This window comes from Canis lupus, chromosome 2 (assembly GCF_048164855.1).
Source record: "Canis lupus baileyi chromosome 2, mCanLup2.hap1, whole genome shotgun sequence".
Lineage (NCBI taxonomy): Eukaryota > Metazoa > Chordata > Mammalia > Carnivora > Canidae > Canis > Canis lupus.
The window spans coordinates 28,020,549-28,040,055 of record NC_132839.1 but is presented as its reverse complement, the minus strand read 5'-3'; the positions used below and the strand labels follow the sequence as shown (position 1 = coordinate 28,040,055).

Below are 19,507 nucleotides of genomic sequence, written 5' to 3'. Positions count from 1 at the left end.
TTAGGTTAAGTACAGACTGATACAAACACAGGGAGGCGGCTAGAGTGATGCTCCTATTATCATTTTATCTGAAATCCCATACCTTCACACAAAGGCATCAAAGCAAAGCAAAATTTATTTGCATTTCTGCTTAAACAGAGTATCTCTTTAAACTTTTCTGCACTAGGTCTGCACTGACATTGATGAGTGTCGCAATGGAGCATGTGTTCTCAATTCTATCTGTATTAACACCTTGGTAAGTATTTTTCATGGATGATATCAAAGCAGACCAGTTATTAAAACAAATGTATGTTTATAAGTCGTAACCCCCAAAACACACATAGAACAGATGGGCACAATATATTTGGTTGGCAAATGAAGATAAAAGTTTACATTGAAAAATGGTTTTTCATGTAAGAGTAATTTAATAAGTAATATTTATATAAGAAAAACTTTATAAGTGCCAGACTTTAATCAGAGTTGCCATGTTGGGCTTTCAGAAAAATATTTGTTGAATAAAACATTGTTCTTATATTTTAAAAATGTGAAGGGCTTCTGAGTTTATATAGTTGAGAATATGCATTTTATTGGTGATGACACAATCCCCAAATAGTGTTCATTATTTTTATAAATCTTTTCAAAAGTCATTTGTATTAAAATGCTTAGCCCTTGGGGTGTCTAAAATGTATATATTTTAGGTATGGTTTAATTTCGAAAGTTCTTGTCCACTGATTCCAAGATAGAGATGTGACTCAGAAAACCATCAACATGATGGAAAGACGGCTTCCAGCTTCACATCCCTTGGAAAGATAATCCATCTCTAGGTTCCTAGTTTCCTTGTATGTAAAAACATTTTATAGATAACAAGTCATTTATTTTAATCCTCCCAATAAGTTTGTCACTGGGCACTATTAATTGCCATTTTACAGTTGAAGACATTGAGCTATGGAAAAGGCCATTGGGCCAAGGCCAAGTCATGGTCTCCTAAGGCTTCTGGTCTGGCTACAGAGCCTATGTTCCTATCTACACACTCTGCTGCCTGATGGGGAGCTGATGGGGATTGTTATTTCTTTGCTTTTCACCAGGGCTAGCTCACCTAGTCTGCAGATACAGATTTGGGAGATGCTGGTAAAGGGAATACCTAAAGCCACCCTGGGGGAAGGAAACTAGACCTTGAAACGACCTAGAAAGTAGATCTCCAGGGAACCTCAGAAATGGGCAGAGGAAAAAAAAGAGCAGGAGTAAAGAAAAGAAGAGAACCAGCCAAATGGAGCAGTCCAGTAAGGCTGATAGATCAAGGAAATTAAAAAAAAAAAAAAAAAAGATTTAAAAAAAAAAATCACTGAAGAGCATCCTTTAGATTTGGCAAGTAGGGGATTGTGAGACTAGAATCATTGAACTGTATACTCTACATGGGTGTCTTTCATGAAATGTAAATTTTAACTCGGTAAAGCTGTTTGAAAAAAAAAGTCATGGCTGGCCCTGGAAGTGCTGTTGCCGTGGAGCTGATGGCTCATTTGCCAGGTTGCTTCCATAGCAGCCGTCTCATCAAGAATTCTCGGGGCAAGGCCACTGACACTTCCCTGTACACCTGTTCTCTGTCACTCAATTGTTAAAAAGCCAATGGAACGGTTAAAAAAACATTTTTTTCACCCTAACCTGCTTCTCCATCAAACCATCTCCCTTATCCCCAGAATAAATTCTCACTCCACCTCCCAGGGCTTCACTGACACCACCAGCCCTTTCCCTTGTGTCATCCACAGTGCAGCTGGCAGATCACAGTGACGGGGGTTCACTCTGGCCTTCTTCTGCCTTCGGTGCTCTTCCCTCATGCCAGCATGGCTCCAGGCTGCTGGTGTCTCCCTGGGTATTCCCGTAATCTTATAAGATATGTATGGGCGCGGAGAGGCAGGCACGAGTGTCACTCAATCTTGGCATCGTTGGGGCGCCTGGGTGGCCCAGTCAGTTAAGTGTCTGCCTTCGGCTCAGGTCATGATCCCGGAGTGCTGGGATCAAGCCCCACATGTGCTCTCTCTCTGATAAATAAGTAAAATCTTAAAAAAAAAAAAAAAAAAAAAAAACCCTAGGCATCATTGAGTACAATAAAAACACACCTGATTGCAATAGCTTTGCTCACAGTCCTGAGCCCCTGGCCCATCCTCTGATCTTGGCTCCTTGCAGGGATCTTACCGCTGTGGGCCTTGCAAGCCAGGGTACACCGGCGATCAGACAAGGGGATGCAGAACTGAGAGAAGCTGCAGAAATCCCGAGCTGAATCCTTGCAGCGTGAATGCACAGTGCATCGAAGAGAGGCAGGGGGATGTGACCTGTGTGGTGAGTTGTTTGTCACTTGCTCGACCCTCTTCCATTTTAAATGCCACCCCTCCTCGGGTACTCCTTGCTTCCCAGTAATAAGTACTCACAAGTGGAAACTTTCCCCCTGAGAGAGCACAGAATGTAATAGCAGCAGGGTGAGTGGAGTTCCTGGAGAGCACTCCGAAGCCCAGTTAACCTCTGCTCCCCCTCTAGGCCTCGGGTGGTCAGCAGTGGGGCCCCCGCACCCAGCCCCCTCTGTGAAGGGCCAAGAAGGAGGCTCCTCCCCTCCCTTGCATCCACGCCCTGTTTGTGCAGCTGGCTGGCATCCTGCCGTCCTCTGTGGCTGTGCTCAGTGGGGCCTGGCATCCCAGGAAGCAGGTGGCAGCGAAGTGCAAGCAGCTGTAAACTCTCAGGGAGGCCCTGTGTCCGCCAGTGAGCAGGAGGGGGCATGGCACGATTCTGTGCCCATCCCCACCGGGCTCAGGGAGAGCTGCAGGGATGGCCACCTCCTCCGCCTGGGCATTCCCAACCCTGGAGCCGATCGGGGGGAGGTAGCCGGCAAGAGAGCGGGTTCCCAGGCGGCCATGGCTACGGTGCCAGGCGGGTGGTGGGGCCTGGGTGAAGGAGACCCTGCCACCCCCTCCCAAGTCCCAGGCTCCAGAGTCTTCAGGGCTTCTGGGCGCTGAGAAGTCAGCCGTTGAGCTGCTGTCCCCTCCTTCCCTCCCAGCAGGCCAGGCCCTTGGCAGGTGGCCCTGCAGATGGTGGGATTTGTGGGTTCGCGGGGATCACCTCTGAGTGGCAGGACAGACTTTCCTCTCCTCCTGATACCCCAAACTTAGACTTCTCTCTAACGTCATGCTCGCAAAATTTTCTACGGTGAGCCTATCGCTTTTCAAATAGGAGAAACAAGAAGAATGAGAACTAAGTTTGAGAAAGAAATGTAATAACATCCGTCCTCTCTGGCGGCACAGATAGTCCATAACGAGGTCCTGACAAAGGAGCAAGTTGGGTCAGAGGGGAAACCCCCCCAATGTTCCTAATTCCCGTTGCTGGACATGTTTATTACCACCGAGAGGCGAGGGTAGATCTATGTTTAAATCCTAATTTTCTGTGAACAAATTAATGACTTCCCTGGGATAGTGGGTGATGGGGCTCTTAATATGTTTTTGAATTTGTAATAAGGCACAACGACAGATGGTAAAGGATTAATATACTTGGTGTGACTACTAAAATAATTTAATCTGCCAGCAAATGGCTCATTAAAAATGTATTTGTTCCTAGAGGAAATTTTTTCTTCATTAAATTGAGTCAAGGACTGTACCCCATGGCTGAGCTTTCCAGGCCTTCTGAAGGCCCGCTGAAGCAATTGAGCGGAAATAGAGGCACTTAAGGGGAGGGGTGTCGTTGGCCTCCTGCCTTCTAAATCTCTGGTTACAGAAGGAGAGCCTGGACGATTGAGAACAGGCAGGCTGCCACTTAGGAAGTCATTGGTCTTCAATCACCTTATTTTGATTAGCAAGGCCAGGAAATTTAACATTGGTTCATGGAAAGTTTCTTTCCCTTGGCCCTGCTTCTGTTCCTCAGATGCTCTGCCCCCTGCCTGCCTTTCTGGTTCCCCAGTCTCTTCCTGGTCCCCTTCCTCTGTGTTCCTGCTCTCCTGTCTGCCCCCTTTGCAGGTGCCTATCCCATTCCTGGACTGAGCAATCTGGTCCCACCTTCTGCCCCGGGCACCACTTAGGGAATTAATTTCTTTTCTCTCTGGTTTGCCATTGATCCTGGCTCAGGAGCCCAGTTGTCTCTGGTACAGTGGGTAGCAATGACCTTGCGGTGTCATTGTAAGGATTGGAGACAATGGTTATACATTCCAATGTAGGGTAACTCTTAATGCCTATTCTGCTGATAATGAAGTCAGTGGCTGGTGGTGGCAAGATACTTGGGTAGACTTTTCCAGGGACAAAGAGACCATGCAGGCCCAGCTCTGCACCTGTGGGAATCTTTTCCTGTTAAAAGGGCATGAGTAGGAGTAAAGCATGTTGGAAGAGGTAGAGGTAAAGCACTTTTCTTTTGGTGGAAATTGATCTAGAAGACTGTAAAAGTCAAATATATGACTGTAGTTCAAGAATGATCGTTTCTGCTGGGAGAAGAAATGAGACAATCCCATGGGGAACATTTCCACAGTAACTCAAAATTACAAATAACCTTTGAACCAGGAATTCACACTAAGAAACCAGTACAGGTGCAGAATGACAAATGTACTAGAATTACTTGTTGTAGCATTATTTGCAAGAGAAAAAAAAATGTTTTAAAAACCAGTCACACACACACACACACACACAAAAAACAGCCACCCACAAGTAGAGGACTGGTTGAAATTCATGGAGGCGCACACACACCACTTTATGTATGATAGATCTGTGACCATTAAAAAGAATGACATGAATCTACATGCAGTGATATGGAAAGAGTTCCAAGGTATGATATCAATTTTTTAAATAAAGTGCAGAACTGTGGGTATGTGTGCTCTCAGTTGTGTCAAAAGACAAGGTAGAAAAAGAATGTGTGTTTGCTTATCTGTGCATGGCATATCTCTTAATTAAAGCATATGGAGGAATGGGGGCACCTGGGTGGCTCAGTGGGTTAAGTGTCTGCCTTCTGCTCAGGTCATGATCCCAGGGTCCTGGGTTCAAGCCCTGCATCCATCTATCTGCTTGGCAGGGAGCCTGCTTTTCCCTCTCCCTCTGGCTGCAACTCCCCCTGCTTATGCTCTCTGTCAAATGAAAGAAAGGGAGGAAGGAAAGGAGGAAAGGAGGGAGCGAAGGAGTGAGGGAGAAAGAAGAATGCATTGCCCGAGTCAAGGGAACAGGAATGGGAAGGAGTTTTTATTCTGTGTCCCTTTTAACCTTTTGATTCACTAGACTATTCAAAAAAATAACAGTTTTAAAATCCTCCCCAACAACGCTGTGTGGCTGTGGGCACTGCCTCTGGGAATGCGCACAGGGGAGCAGGGATTCACAGGTACAGTGCAGAGGCCCTTGTCAGCCCCCCACCTCCCACGGGGCTCAGCTCCCCAAGCCCCTGCTGGGCTTTGCCTTCACAGTGTGGCGTCGGCTGGGCTGGTGATGGCTACATCTGCGGGAAGGACGTGGACATTGACAGTTACCCTGACGAAGAACTGCCTTGCTCTGCCAGGAACTGCAAGAAGGTAAGGGCGGCACACAGGAAAGAAACTACACCTTCCATGGCGGGGAGACTCTATGGGCTCCATGGCATTTCTCACGTAGCTGCATCTCAAACGTAGCAAAACAGCCATCAGGAATAAAGTCAGGCGGCTGCCGTCAGTCTTGAGGTTAGAAATCATTTCTGACTTAAGACAGATGTAGACGAAGGTGGAGAAACAGAAGTGGATAGAGGGACACAGACTTACAGTGACAAGATGGATAATGTCTGAGGATTTCATGTAAAACATGGTGAGTTTTGTTGATAATACTGTATTGTCTAATTGAAATTTGCTGAAAGGCCAGAACTTAGATGTTCTCAGAAAAAAAAAAAAAGGTCAGTATGCAAGGTGCTGGATGTGCTGACTCCATGATGGGAACCCTTTCATATATACGTGCATGGTAAATAATCACACTGTACACCTCAAGTATATTACAGTTTTGTCAATTATGCATCAATAAAATTGGAAAAAAGGTCAGAGACGTCTCTCTGAGCTGTTTCTTCTCCCTAGGACAACTGCAGGTATGTGCCAAATTCTGGCCAAGAAGATGCAGACGGAGATGGCATTGGGGATGCTTGTGATGAGGATGCTGATGGAGACGGGATCCTGAATGAGCAGGTACTTGCCCTGCCAGGAGGACCTGTGAAGTGCCCCATTCCAGGGATCGTGGGAGGAAGCCCGCGAAGTCACCTGTTTCTATTACTCATCCCAAATACTAGTTTCCATGCCTGCAATCCTGTGGCATTGTGACTTCTATCCTGAGTTCTGACTGCGTGTGACCGGTCGGGGGTGGGGATGTTGGGGAAGGTTGGGGCGTTGCGGAGGCTGGCTGGCATCCACTATAGGACCAGCAATGAGCCTGAGTAAATGCTTGGCCTTCCAATCCTTTAGGATAATTGTGTCCTGACTCACAACGTGGACCAAAGGAACAGTGACAAAGACATCTTTGGGGACGCTTGTGATAACTGCCGGAATATCCTAAATAATGACCAGAAAGACACCGATGGGGATGGGAAAGGAGATGCCTGTGACGACGACATGGATGGAGATGGTGGGCTTGTCTCACTTTGTCGTTCATTTGGGACTCATTTGTCCTTTTGCCCTCGTTCTCTGTTAGGAGCACAAATAGAACTGCTGACTCAGAAGGGCTCCCACACTGCGTGGTTACCTGTGGCCGGTGTCTGGCCCACCTGTTTCTTTTCTTTTTCTTTTTCTTTCTCTTTCTCTTTTTCTTTTTTTTTCCTTTTTTTCTTTTTTTTTTTTTTTTTTTTTTTTTTTAAGAGAGAAAGAGAGGTACAGAGGGGCAAGGGAGAGAGGGAGAGGGAAAGATAGCATCTTAAGCAGGCTCCACACCCAGTGCAGAGCCCGACTTGGGACTTGATCTCACAAGCCTGGGATCATGACCTGAGCTGAAATCACAAGTCTGGATGAGCCATCTGGGTGCCTCTGGCCTACCTGTTTCTCCCTAACCTACTCTGCTATTTAATACCCCGAGTGTTTCTGGAATTCTACATCATTGCCAGAAATTTTGTAGGAATTATTTCAAGCTGTGTCTTGTCAGGGCTTTGTCATTGTAGGGCATCTGTCTTCCTAGAAAAAGTGTGTCTTTCCCCACCACCCCCACCACCATCCTTCTGCATGCATAAGAGTCCTGGAAGCAGAGAATTGAATGAGGGGCCTCAAAAGAGCAGGGTCACCGGCTACACCTGGGTCAGGCTCCTCCAGCAGAGGATCAGACGTCTCCTGGGAAACGTGTCCATGCCCTGCCTATTCTGGGAAGAGCCTGGAGGCAGGAGATCCACGTTGCCCAGCTCCTAGCTCCGCTGAAGGGGCCTTCTAGTGTGGGCTGTGTGAATGGCACCCCCTAGAGCACAGCTTGAGCTCTGGAGCCTCTCCTGATGTGAAGAAGGACATGTTTGGGGCCTTTTTTTTTTTTTTTTTTTTTTTTTTGAAAGAAAGAGAAAGTGCAGGGGATGGGGAAGAACAGAAGGAAAGGGGGAGAGAGAATCTCAAGCAGACTCCCTACTGAGCTCCACATGGTGCTTGATCTCTCGACCCTAAAATCATGACTGGAGCTGAAATCAAGAGTCAGCTGCTTAACTGACTGAGCCACTCAGGCCCTGCTGAAGGACATTTGTTTCTGTATAGCTTCCATGACATAGAGATGACTGTCATCGAAGTATAGACTGGATCTGATAGTTTCTAAAAAACATTTCACATCACAAGGGCCTTGAAGGAAAACCTTCCCAGATGTGTACCCCCTCCCCCCATTCCTACCACCCACCCCCCCCACACCCCACTCCAGAATATCTACACCTCCCTAAAACATTACCTCATCTTCTGCAAGCCTGATGGACGACCAGAGCCAGTGGTATGCTGGTGAACCAGCTCAACAAAACCAAAAAGCCCCAAGTTGTAGTGTTGGCCAGTTTCTGTGGGATAAATCCCATTCCCACCATGACTGATTTCAAGCAGTTGGTATAAGAGGACCTGATGAGACAAAAGCTGAGAAACGAGGGGCACAGTGGGCCTGGCTCCAGCACACCACTGCCTCAACCCTCAGGTCCCAGTCTTTGTTCACCAGCCCTCCTCCAGGGTCAGGCCATCTCACCCTCGTGACCTTCTCATCTAGTTGCAGTGGTTGCCATAGATGTCTTGGACAACTTAAAGCTCCGTGGAGAAATGCCTCAGGTCATCATTCATTTTTAAGTCTCCCAGAATCCATCCTTTGATGTCACTTGCAGATAATTGCTGACAAAAGGTAGCGGCTCCGGGAGGATGGCCCCAGCAGAAGTCACTCACTACGTGCCTGCATCAAGGCCTGATCTCTTATCGCCTAGAAGTCTGTAAACCCACCTGAGATGTTCACTTGACTCAGGCAAGTGTTCCTTTCTTGTAGGAATAAAAAACATTCTGGACAACTGCCCAAGAGTTCCCAATCGTGACCAACGGGATAAGGATGGTGATGGTGTGGGGGATGCCTGTGACAGTTGTCCTGATGTCAGCAACCCTAACCAGGTGAGTACCGTCCGGGGGATTCAGACTCTAGGCCGAGCTGCCCTGTGCAGATTCTTTAAGAACACTGTCTAGAAAACCAGCTGAGCGCACTGGCCCAGCTCCTTGTCATTGCCACAGCCTCCTGGAGCAGAGCTGATGGGGTTGCACACTCCAGGCCTGGGGGTGCTAGGAGGACTGCTACAGGAAGTCTGAGGCCCTCTGGGTGGGTCCCACAGGCTGCAGACTGCTGTAAGATTAGTGGCAGGAGTTAGTGATGCCCAAAACAACAATGATGTTTTCCTGGAAGGAAAATGTAACATGGCATCTAACCATTGGGCGCCTTGTGTCCTTTTAGTCTCCAAACCCCTACACAGCCTATGTATGGACATTTCAGATGCACTTCAGTCAGCGACGTGTTGTTTCCCTTCTCACTCCTCCTTCCTGTCTGGATAATTGGATAGATTGTGTCATGTATTTTTAAAGCCCCAAAAGAGGGGCGTCACTGTTGCCCTCTGTGACTCACTCCCATTCTGGCTCAATTCCAACATGCGGAGGGAAAGCAAAATCGGTTTGCCTAGTCCCCAGGCCTTTGGCTGGCTCCCCTCCGGCCCGTGCCAGAGTTGCACGTCTCCACCTGCCACCCTCCTGCCCCGGCGCCCTTTCCAATCAGCTCATCTGGTGTGTAGGCAGCCCAGCCATGTGGCTTGATATTTTGGAAGGCTTTTTTGACAATTCAGCATTGTGCCTACACCAATATGGTGTTGTCCTTTTGCAGTTCTGCACCAACCCAATTCCAGAGAAATAATTCCTGAGATGCAGTGATGATGGGCCAGGTCTGCCTTCTCTGGAACATTCTGTGCATGAAGGCCCAGGCATAAATAATAACCTGTTCTGTTCTCTTTGCAGTCTGATGTGGATAACGATCTGGTTGGGGACTCCTGTGACACCAATCAGGACAGGTATGGCACCTTTCCCAGCTGCATGAGGGCCAGATGAAAAATTTGGGGAGAATTTTAGCTTTGAGAGCAATCTGCCGCTACCTTACTTTGGGATCTCTCTGAATGGATGGAGAGAGATTGAGCTACTGGTGGGACAGTAGCCCGCCTCTGGTCAGGGTTACCACACCTCCTCGAACGCTCCCTATATTCAAGTGATGGGGTCAGAAGGGGCCACCGAGCATTCTAGTGAGTGAGATTCTATTACAGGAAAAGCAGCAGAGCATCGTGCTTCAGAGTTGGCCTCCGGATGCCCAGCCAGCTACACATCCCAGACCCCTCACTTCAAAATACCTAACCTTAGGCAAGTCACCAGTCTCTGTTATTCAGTTGTCTCTCATCTGAAAAACGGGGATGATGGTGCCATGTAGCTCATAGGTCTGTTGTGAAGACTGAGTTAATTTATGAAGAGTGCACGTTACAGCTGCCCTTACCTAGAGGCGCTCGATGGGCTTAGCGTTTTCATTATGTTCGTTCAACTCAGGAAAGCTTCACCACGATCCCAAAATAGAAAGCTGTCAGTTTGAGAGATCACTGTCGTTTCATTGTCCTTGGAATTTTTTTCATTCTGCGTCCCTTATTTTTGGTGGGATTGTTCTGGGCAAATGAGTTTTGTCACCACCTCCTCCCCCCCCCCCCCCCCCCCGCCCCCGCCCCGCCCGCCCCACCCGCCCCACGTGGAGGTAGTCCTATTAAGATGCAGGCCTAGGGCAGCCCCAGTGGCTCAGCAGTTTAGCGCCTACCTTCAGCCCAGGGCCTAATCCTGGAGACCTGGGATCGAGTCCCACGTCGGGCTCCCTGCATGGAGCCTGCTTCTCCCCCCACCCCGCCCCCTTCTCTCTCTCTCTCTCTCTCTCTCATGAATAAATAAAATCTTTTCAAAAAAAGAAAAGACGCAGGCCTGGATGGGATGCTGTGGAGCGTCACCCAGGACATAGCATCACCTCTGCCCTGGAGACTCCTGCCATCCAGGCCCTGGCCCCTTTCCTCTGCATCAAGAGACTCGGGAGGGCAGAGCAGGGGCAAACAGGGCTCTCCTTCCCCACCTCCTCTCCGAGGCCGCCCTGCACACAGTGGCTCTGGAGCCAAACTTTGTGCAAGGACAGCTCCTAGGAAGCCCCAGCTCGGTCCTCTGTGTGCCTGTGGCCCAGTAAACGTAAACACCCTTAGCAGTTGCACTCTCGATGTCTTTCTCTGCAAAGTAGAGGGAATTAAACGTACCTTGCTGGTTCCGGTAATAATGAAAGAGAAATTAGGCAGAGCTCGGGGCAGAATGCCGGCCCTCAGGTGACGTGCAGCAAATGGCGGCCTGCGTTACCGCTGCCACAGCTGAGGAGAGGTCGCCATTTCTGCGTGGAAGGTGGGACCGGCACCCGGAACCCTCCCTAAGTGGTGGACATCGAGAATGTTCCCCGTTTGTGGATCCTCTTGCGCTGCCAGCCATCCCAGGAATCTCTAAAATATCCTATCCTGTCAGCCTCTAGATATTTGCCTAAAATAAATGACTCATCCTGCGACATTTTAATTCCCACAAACTTGAACCCTGGGGAGGAGGACAGGAACTGCTTGTTTTTGCATAAGAATGTTCAAGGCTGTATAGAACAGCCGCGTGGAAATACCCGATCCTAAGATTTAAACACCAGCCCTGCTGCAGGCACAGCCGTTCCACTGTCCCCTTCTGCTTGTCGGGGTTGGCCTCATTTTCCCTGGGACCCCCCTGGGAAGCGGGGCCTGAAGGGCGTCGACAGGTCTCCGACCCCTCCCCCGTCCTATCCCAGCCTGGGACAGGCCATGGGTGGATGAGGTGAAAGGAGCATCTGTTCTGACTCCAAGTGTGTGGCCTGCATCAGCTCAGGGCAGCCTCTGGGGACAGGGCAGTCTCATCCTTGGTGGCCGTTAGGCCTGGAAAAAAGAATTGTCACGTGGGCAGAGAATGAGGGTTCTGAGAAGCTTTAGAGCGGGACTGAGCCCAGACTCCACGCGCAGCTCTCGGGAAGAGGCGGCCCTGTCCTCTCTGCCACTTTCCCCGGGGCATTCACCTCTCTTCCTTCTTGGGTCTGCGGGCCAGGGGACGCGAAGAGGAAGAGAAAACATTATAGGGCTTCCCAGGAGCCAGCGTGTAGAAGTGCTTTACCACATACTAAAATGTAACGTGCCAAATTCTAGTCGTGTGAACATTTAATCTTTATAACAACCCCATGAGGTAGGCTCCGTTATTCCCATTTTACAGATGAGGACACTGAGCCGCAGAGGGGCCGGCTGCTGGTGAGTGCTGAGCCAGGATCCACACTAAGCGGCCTGGCTCCACTGCCCCTCACACTTGGCTCCCTTTGTAGGTTCTCAGTTGCGTGGGGGGTTGGGGGGGGGCAAGTGATCATAGTCCCCAGGGACTGATTGGGAGCATCTGGTCACAAAATCGGGAATCAGCCTTTATCCTCTGGAGTGTAGGATATGATCTACTTGTTTCAACAAGACGCAGGAATGGGAAAATGTTCTCTGGCCCAACCCCCAAACCCCAGCTCTCATTCCTATCCTGTTCTCTGCTTATCTGTGCCACAAACCACCTGTTCTTTCTCCCGCAGTGACGGAGATGGGCATCAGGACAGCACAGACAACTGCCCCACTGTCATTAACAGTGCCCAGCTGGACACTGATAAGGATGGGATTGGTGACGAGTGTGATGATGACGATGACAATGATGGCATCCCAGACCTGGTGCCCCCTGGGCCAGACAACTGCCGGCTGGTCCCAAACCCAGCCCAGGAGGACAGCAACAGTAAGTGGGCTTAGCGTCAGGCTGCGTGCGGCTCCCAGGCTCCCTTCCACCAGGCGCCTGGGGTGGGAGTGGGACGCCTCTCCCAGGACTTCCCTGAGCAGCCACAGCTTGTGTGGACAGTGGACAGCTGGCAGACACAACCCCCTAACTCTGTCACAGAAGAGCTGCTTTGCAGCTTCTCAGCAGCCCCGGATGAGGTCACATGCGACAAGGGAGCAGCCACGTGCTCCTGCCCAAGGGGCTTTCACCAGGGGCCACAGGAAAGGAGCAGGATAGAGGGAAGGGCAGAGCCGCGAACGGCTTCAGTGGGCTCATCACCTCAGTGGCCGCCGGGGGCCAGGCCCACAGGGAGAGTGTGCACCAGCCAGAAAGGAGACAGGACCGTGAGGACCCTGGAGGGCCGGTGAGGGCACAGCCGTCCACAGCTAGGTAGCATTTAGCTGAAATATTTTAATAACATATCAACGGAACAAATCATACCATGAGCCGGATTCAGCCTAAGGATCACCAGAAAGTACGGTCTTAGAGACCCTCTGGTGACAATTTCCCGGTTTTTCATATGTTACAGCGAAAGCGCTATGGATGTTGCTTCTGTAAGGTCAGCCTTCAGACCCACCACTTGGTGAACCCCAGTGTCCTCAGAGAACATTCAGAGTTTCTTATGAGACCAATTTTGAACAGCTGCCTTCCAGTCTGTCCCCAGGAAATTCTTTTGGTCACATACAGTGGGGTTCACCAACCCACCCTGAAGATTCCAGGGTGGGGCCTGGGGCCGCATGGGCTGAAGATGGTCGCCCTGGAAGGGGGGGGCTCCCTTCGGCTCCTTGCCCAGCCCTGTCTCTGTGAAGGAGCAGTGGTGCAGGCAGTGTGGACGGGAGCCAGATCCTCTCCTCCTCCCCACCCCACCCCACTCAGGGGACGGCGTGGGAGACATCTGTGAGACCGACTTTGACCAGGACCAGGTCATCGATCGGATCGACGTCTGCCCGGAGAATGCAGAGGTCACCCTGACTGACTTCAGAGCCTACCAGACGGTGGTCCTGGACCCTGAAGGGGACGCGCAGATCGATCCCAACTGGGTGGTGCTGAACCAAGTAGGTGCCCGGTGGTGGGCAGCTCTCCACACAGGAGAGGGCGCGCTGCCCTTGGCCTCTGGCCTAGCGCTTCCGCGAGCCCGTTCTACACAGGACATGGAGCCCCCTCAGTCTGCAGTGGTGGCTCACGGGAGCTCCGCAGGGAGAGTCTGGAATGGGGACCCAGGCAGAAGCAGTCTGGCCCGAGAGCCATGCCCCCCAGCTCTCCAGCAGACTGCCTCCCACCTGCCCCCCTCGTTGTGAAACTACGAAAAGCAGGCACAGAGAGGCTTCGAGCCTTTAGCCTCACCCGGCAAGTCACATGCGTTAGAAGTGATGCTCTCTCAGAAGTAAGCTGATTCAAGGAACTCTTAATTCCCATTTTAGCAAAATCATTTCTGTTCAGCTTTTCTCCCCCTCCCAGGGCTGTGCTTTGTTCGAGCACCAGCGAGGTAGAGCAGTTCCTCAGATAAAGCAGGCTGTGTGGAGGCCAGGCCTCGTGAGCGCTCCCCGCCGCGGAGGCTCGGGGCTTCCTTGAGCTTCCCCACCCTCTCAGATTGCCCTTAACTCCTTCAACTTTCTCTGCAGGGCATGGAGATTGTCCAGACCATGAACAGCGACCCCGGCCTGGCAGTGGGTATGTCCAGGGCCTCCGCAGCACGTGCATGGAACCCGCTCTCCGCAGCTCCTCCTGGGGCCGGTCAGCTTTTCTGATCTTCTTGTGGTCCCTGCAGGGTACACGGCGTTTAACGGAGTTGACTTTGAAGGGACCTTCCACGTAAACACCCAGACGGACGATGACTATGCCGGCTTCATCTTTGGCTACCAAGACAGCTCCAGCTTCTATGTGGTCATGTGGAAGCAGACGGAGCAGACGTACTGGCAGGCCACGCCGTTCCGCGCTGTCGCCGAGCCTGGCATCCAGCTCAAGGTAGCGACCGTTCTGTCACTCACCTCCCCTCTGGGCCCTTCACCCTCCTTCTCAGGCCTATTCTCGCCTACGGCACTTAGTTCACATATGGACGTTCCTGTGGACAAGCTCCCTCCTGGGTGACTCATGTCCTCCCCATCAGGTCAGCTCAGGTGGGGAATCAAGAGTTGGGGGAGCCCTGGGGGCACGTCAGCAGGTGCACTGTGCCAGGAACAGGCTAACCTGCGCTCTCGGTGGGGTCCGCTCTAGTGGGCACTCGCTCTCTGCTGGGAGAAAAGGCAGACTTTCAAGTCCTCAGAGTACAGGTGTGGGGCGCGGTGGAGTTACAGCAGGAAAGCCATGGGCGAGGTCAGCGGGGTATCGGCCAGTGCTGATTATTCGAGGGCTGAGGGTCACCTCCATAGAAAGGGCAGATCCAAAGGCAGCCAGATTATAACCATGAAGTCACCACCCCAGGAACCCAGGAAGCAGGAAGGGTGGCCTGTGCATTCTGGTCTAAAACCTCGCTTATTGGGCAGCCCAGGTGGCTCAGTGGTTTAGTGCCGCCTTCGGCCCAGGGCATGATCCTGGAGACCTGGGATCGAGTCCTGCCTTGGGCTCCCTGCGTGGAGCCTGCTTCTCCCTCTGCCTGTCTCTCTCTCTCTCTCTCTCATGAATAAATAAATAAAATCTTTAAAAAAATAAAAACTCGCTTATGTCCCTTCCAGGCTGTTAAGTCTAAGACAGGTCCTGGAGAGCATCTCCGCAACTCCCTGTGGCATACTGGGGACACCAGTGACCAGGTCCGGCTGCTGTGGAAGGACTCCAGGAACGTGGGCTGGAAGGACAAGGTGTCCTACCGCTGGTTCCTGCAGCACCGGCCCCAGGTGGGCTACATCAGGTACGTGGAGGACATAGCTCCTCACCTTGCTCTTGAAGCTAGGCCCACCCTCGTTCAGCCTCACAGAGCCTCTGCTGCCCTGAGCAGCCCCAGCCCACCATGGCCCTCCCAGGGCACACCAGGACTTCTGAGATGTCAGGCTCTGGCTCCTAGGAAGGAAGTGGGAGGAAGACCCCCAGCTCAGACTAACCAAACTGGGGGGTAGAGGGACTCTGCATGGAGGCCTCCGCATTGGAGGAGGGGGGTGCTTGACTGGTGACGGGCGCCTGCCACACTCACCAGTGTGAAGGGAGATGCGGCTCAGCCTGGGTGTTGGCTCCTTCATGGACATTCCAAACTGCACTGCAACGAGTCCCTTACCATCTCTTCCCGGCTGGATGGTGAACTCCATGGAGGCAGTGCCTGTATCTCACTTTATGTTGGCCTCCTTGCTGCTCTGTGTGTACCACACGTGGCAGGAACCGACCTTCATGCAGCCAGTGCAAGCTGCCTCATTTCCCTAGAGGACTGTTTGAAAACCAGATGCAAACAACTGTCCGCAGAAGCTACAATGGCTTAGGCTGCACCTTTGAAATTTAGACCAGGTACTTCCTTTCTCACTCCTCAAGCTCGCAGATCAACACTGACGCCATCTTACGTAGCGCACTGAGAAAGGAGTACAAATTGCCATCTCCTGACCGGGGCAGGCAAGCAGCGTGCTGGAAGAAAGAAAATCATGAGGGCTAATTCATGCTTTGTTCTCCCGAGGACATTAAGTCCAGTGTACTCTTTGTCACACAGTAAGATGATCACGTTCTCAGCCCGAGGAAGCCTGATGCCTCCTTTTCCGTCCCAAAATGAAATCATAGAAGAGACAGTCTGCCTGCAGACAATTTGGAAAACAATCTGATCCCTAACAATTTAATAGAGAAAGAAGAGTAATTTATAACAGAATCACGTAAATGCTTAGACACAACTACACCACAACACAAAATGACATAGTGGCAGTGACATTTTAATGCAGGTTGTTCTCCTGCTTACTTCATTTCTAAAATGGAGAACAGCTCTTGTTAAGCCGAAGAAAGTACTCGATCGCTCCTCAGCTGACCCACAGAAAATTCAGTATATATTCAAACGGTGCAAAAACTACTCGCTGTCGACAAGGAAGAGGAAGTTTGGTCCCAGGTCAATTACAAATGGCCTTTCCACCTACCCATGTGTCTGGAGGCAAGTCCAGAGTGTAGAGGATGCAGGACAGGTTTTGATCTTTCTGTCCAGGGCCAGGTGAACCGTTCAGCATCCCTGGCTTCGGTCACAAAATGCCAAACAGCCAGCCAGAAATGGCCCCACTTTAGGGATGCAGTTGCCCCCAGCGGGGATCACTATTCTGCGATTCGACCAGATGCTGTCGGACCTCAAGAAAAGCAGTGGGTTTTGTGATTCCTCTTGAACTCCTCAGCGGGTACCCATCAGGTTTGACTCTGTGCCCAACATCATGTTGGGCCTTTGGAGAGACAGCATAGGGGAGGGCATGAACCTCCAGTCCCTGACCATATGGAGCTTCCAATCTAGTAGGGAAGGGGGGACAGTGAGGACACAGGCCAGGGCTGTGAGAAGTGGAGTATGAAACAGTAAAGAGGTGGGTCTGACCTTGACTCCAGTTTGAGCTTCATGGTGACCAGCCTGGGCTGTGTTGTCTGCAGAGTGCGATTTTATGAAGGCTCCGAGTTGGTGGCTGACTCTGGGGTCACCATAGACACCACCATGCGTGGAGGCCGGCTTGGTGTGTTCTGCTTCTCCCAAGAAAACATCATTTGGTCCAACCTGAAGTATCGCTGCAATGGTAATGTACTATTCTTGTTATTATACAATAATATTACTAGAATTAATCAAATCCTACTACCTTATTCTTATAGCACATTTTCCTCCCAGAAGCCCCAAGCTCATGCCACGTATTCATTAAAATGCAACAGTCCCTGCTTAGCTAAAGTAAATGGTAGATCTCATTTTTCCTATTTGATGGATGAGGAAATTGAGATGCATAGAACTTAACTGCTTGACTTAGGATTTGGGGGTTCAGTGAGAAATTCAGTCAGATTTCATTTACGGGCAGCCTTTATTTTCTTATGGCTCAAGCATAATCACGGACTCCATCCCTCCTGCCTGCTAATGTCCTTTAGGCCCGTGAATGAGCACTCCTGGGCTTTAAGCCAACAGTTTGCAAAGCAGCCTGAGGTAGAAAATGGCTGTGGAGCCTTCTGGGGCCTGTTGCTCGGGCTGACAGTGACCCCTACTGGATGCGTGCGCGGCACGAGCCGGGCCAGGCTTCCAGGTGGCAGGAGCCTTACTAACCCCTGGGCCTGTTCTTGTCCGCAGACACCATCCCAGAGGACTTCCAAGAGTTTCAAACGCAGAATTTCGATCGCCTGGATAGCTAAGCCAAGGAAGCAATCCGTAACTGCTTTTCCAAACACTAAAGCCATATATTTTTTAACTTCTACAACTTTTTTTTTATATACACGGTGGCTTCCTTTTACCAACCCAACTATATCAGACTTTTTATATGAACGTGACAATAAAGAAGAGATAATTTCTAAACACCGTGTTGTTCAAACATTGCTTACATGTGGCTCAGGCTTTGGGGGTGAGTCTGTTGTTCTTGAGGTCTGTGTATTGACCTTGCTGGGGGATCTTTCTTGCTCAGGGAGTCAGTGAGATTGGGCAAGTGCGTGAGTCAGAAGGCTCAGGAGGGAGCTCCCATCTCTGGTCACTCTGGCTGAGCTTCACAGCAAAGCCTCGAGGTGCCATGCTCGCCTCAGCAGCCTCCCTCCCTCTTCTGGGTAAGGAAACTAAAAAAAAAAACACATGCTCGGGAGAACCTTCCCCACGAAGACTGTACCAGACCAAGCCTGGAGCAGATGTGTGCAGTGCTTTCTGCACATACCCCCCGCCCCCCTTCCCAGGACGCACCCTCCAGACCAGCACCAACCGCCCCATCGTCAGGCTTGTTTGTAGCGTTGGCTCCCCCTAGTGGAATGTCGGCTCAGCGAGCTAAAGGCCCCCTCCCTCTTCCTATAGTCAGCGTCCCCCACGCCCAACACAGTACCTGGAATATAGTAAATACCCAGGACGTGTTTGCTGGCTGGCTGAATGGACAGTAGTGTAGACGGATCGTACAGGCCCTCCTACAACTCAAACGGCTCCTCACAACAGACGCTCGAACGACGATGGTATCCGTGACATCACCTGGGGCAGGGCAGGGAGGTGCCTCATCGCTACACTAGCCTTTTGACCACTGCATCTGTGAGGCAAAGATCCAGGCGAGTTTTTACAAACTCCTTAAGAATTCTGGTTTTTGTTTTTTGTTAAAAAAAAAAGAATTCTGTTTTAAAGAATATTGCTGGGTAGTAAAATATTCTGTTCCAAAATTCCTAGAGGAATCTTAAATCCTAAGGGAAGCATAAACACAGTCACCACGGTTTGAGCATGATTTCAGTAGTCAGAAAATCCCATGGCCCAGGCATGACCAGCACAGGGACAGGACTTCGAGGTAGCTGCCTGCACACGTGAGGTGTAGAGACAGATGCTGCATCATAACACAACATCTGATCTGCATCCGGGTCTTCGCTCAGTGGCCAGAACTCAGGCCAGTCTACCAACTCCTTCTGCTGGACTGTGAGTCCCCCTGGGGGGATTCTGTTCCAGGATCCTTCCAAGGATTTCTGGGCCATCGTGCTGTCATGGGCTTCTTCCAATTTGTGGTTCCACATCTATAAGTCTTCCCTAATTCCAAAAAAAAAAAAAAACTCAGAAGGACAAATTCATTTGGTTAGAGATTGTCCTCTTTCAATATTACTCCTTTTCCTAACTTTCTATATCTCACAGAAAGATGATTATTTCCTGATCCCTTAGGAACTCTAGAAGCTCTTTCACTCACTGTATCAACAGTGCCCTTAGGTTATACCTTTATAACTATTTTAATGCCCTTTTACTGAGTCTTTGGCACTTTCCTAGGCAGTCTATGGTGAAATCGTGGGAGATTTCATGCTCATCGTCGAAATACACTCATCTCCCAATGTGTTGATCAGATCTGGATGTGAATCTAAGATGAATTCTTACTGTATCTTGATCTGACTTTCAGGGAGCCTGGTTTCCTTAGCAAAACGATCCTATGGCTCCCGCAGGAGTCTTCTTGAGACCGGTGGAAAGGAGAGGCGGCCTTCCAGTGCCCTCCTCACCCCCAAGTCTCCCTGCTACTAGCTGTGCCGTTGCGTTAAGAAAGCAACATATCCACAGGAAATTTCCTTTAATCGATACTTTTGCATGTGTAACCATGCTAGTACCATCAGCTTACTGGAGATCAG

At 50.4% G+C, this 19,507-nt stretch overlaps 1 protein-coding gene and 1 long non-coding RNA gene across 2 annotated transcripts in view; one reads left to right on the top strand and one right to left on the bottom strand.

Moving 5' to 3' along the window:
* Positions 1-17,741, top strand: part of THBS4 (thrombospondin 4) — a 42,041-nt gene extending 24,300 nt beyond the window's left edge. Inside the window, exons 9-22 of the mRNA XM_072793631.1 lie at positions 167-235; positions 2,161-2,313; positions 5,393-5,497; positions 6,023-6,130; positions 6,404-6,563; positions 8,412-8,530; positions 9,416-9,468; positions 12,087-12,280; positions 13,196-13,374; positions 13,942-13,990; positions 14,088-14,284; positions 14,992-15,164; positions 16,847-16,986; positions 17,520-17,741. Of these exons, the coding sequence (XP_072649732.1) occupies positions 167-235; positions 2,161-2,313; positions 5,393-5,497; positions 6,023-6,130; positions 6,404-6,563; positions 8,412-8,530; positions 9,416-9,468; positions 12,087-12,280; positions 13,196-13,374; positions 13,942-13,990; positions 14,088-14,284; positions 14,992-15,164; positions 16,847-16,986; positions 17,520-17,581 (1,761 nt within the window). The 3' untranslated portion in view covers positions 17,582-17,741. The remainder of the gene's footprint in view (positions 1-166; positions 236-2,160; positions 2,314-5,392; positions 5,498-6,022; positions 6,131-6,403; positions 6,564-8,411; positions 8,531-9,415; positions 9,469-12,086; positions 12,281-13,195; positions 13,375-13,941; positions 13,991-14,087; positions 14,285-14,991; positions 15,165-16,846; positions 16,987-17,519) is intronic.
* LOC140614372 (uncharacterized) lies at positions 11,314-17,469 on the bottom strand. Its single transcript, XR_012015264.1, has 3 exons — positions 16,794-17,469; positions 15,444-15,862; positions 11,314-14,680 (listed from the first exon to the last, which is right to left on the bottom strand). It is a non-coding gene; the product is annotated as an uncharacterized lncRNA (long non-coding RNA).
* Positions 17,742-19,507: the final 1,766 nt, after the last annotated feature.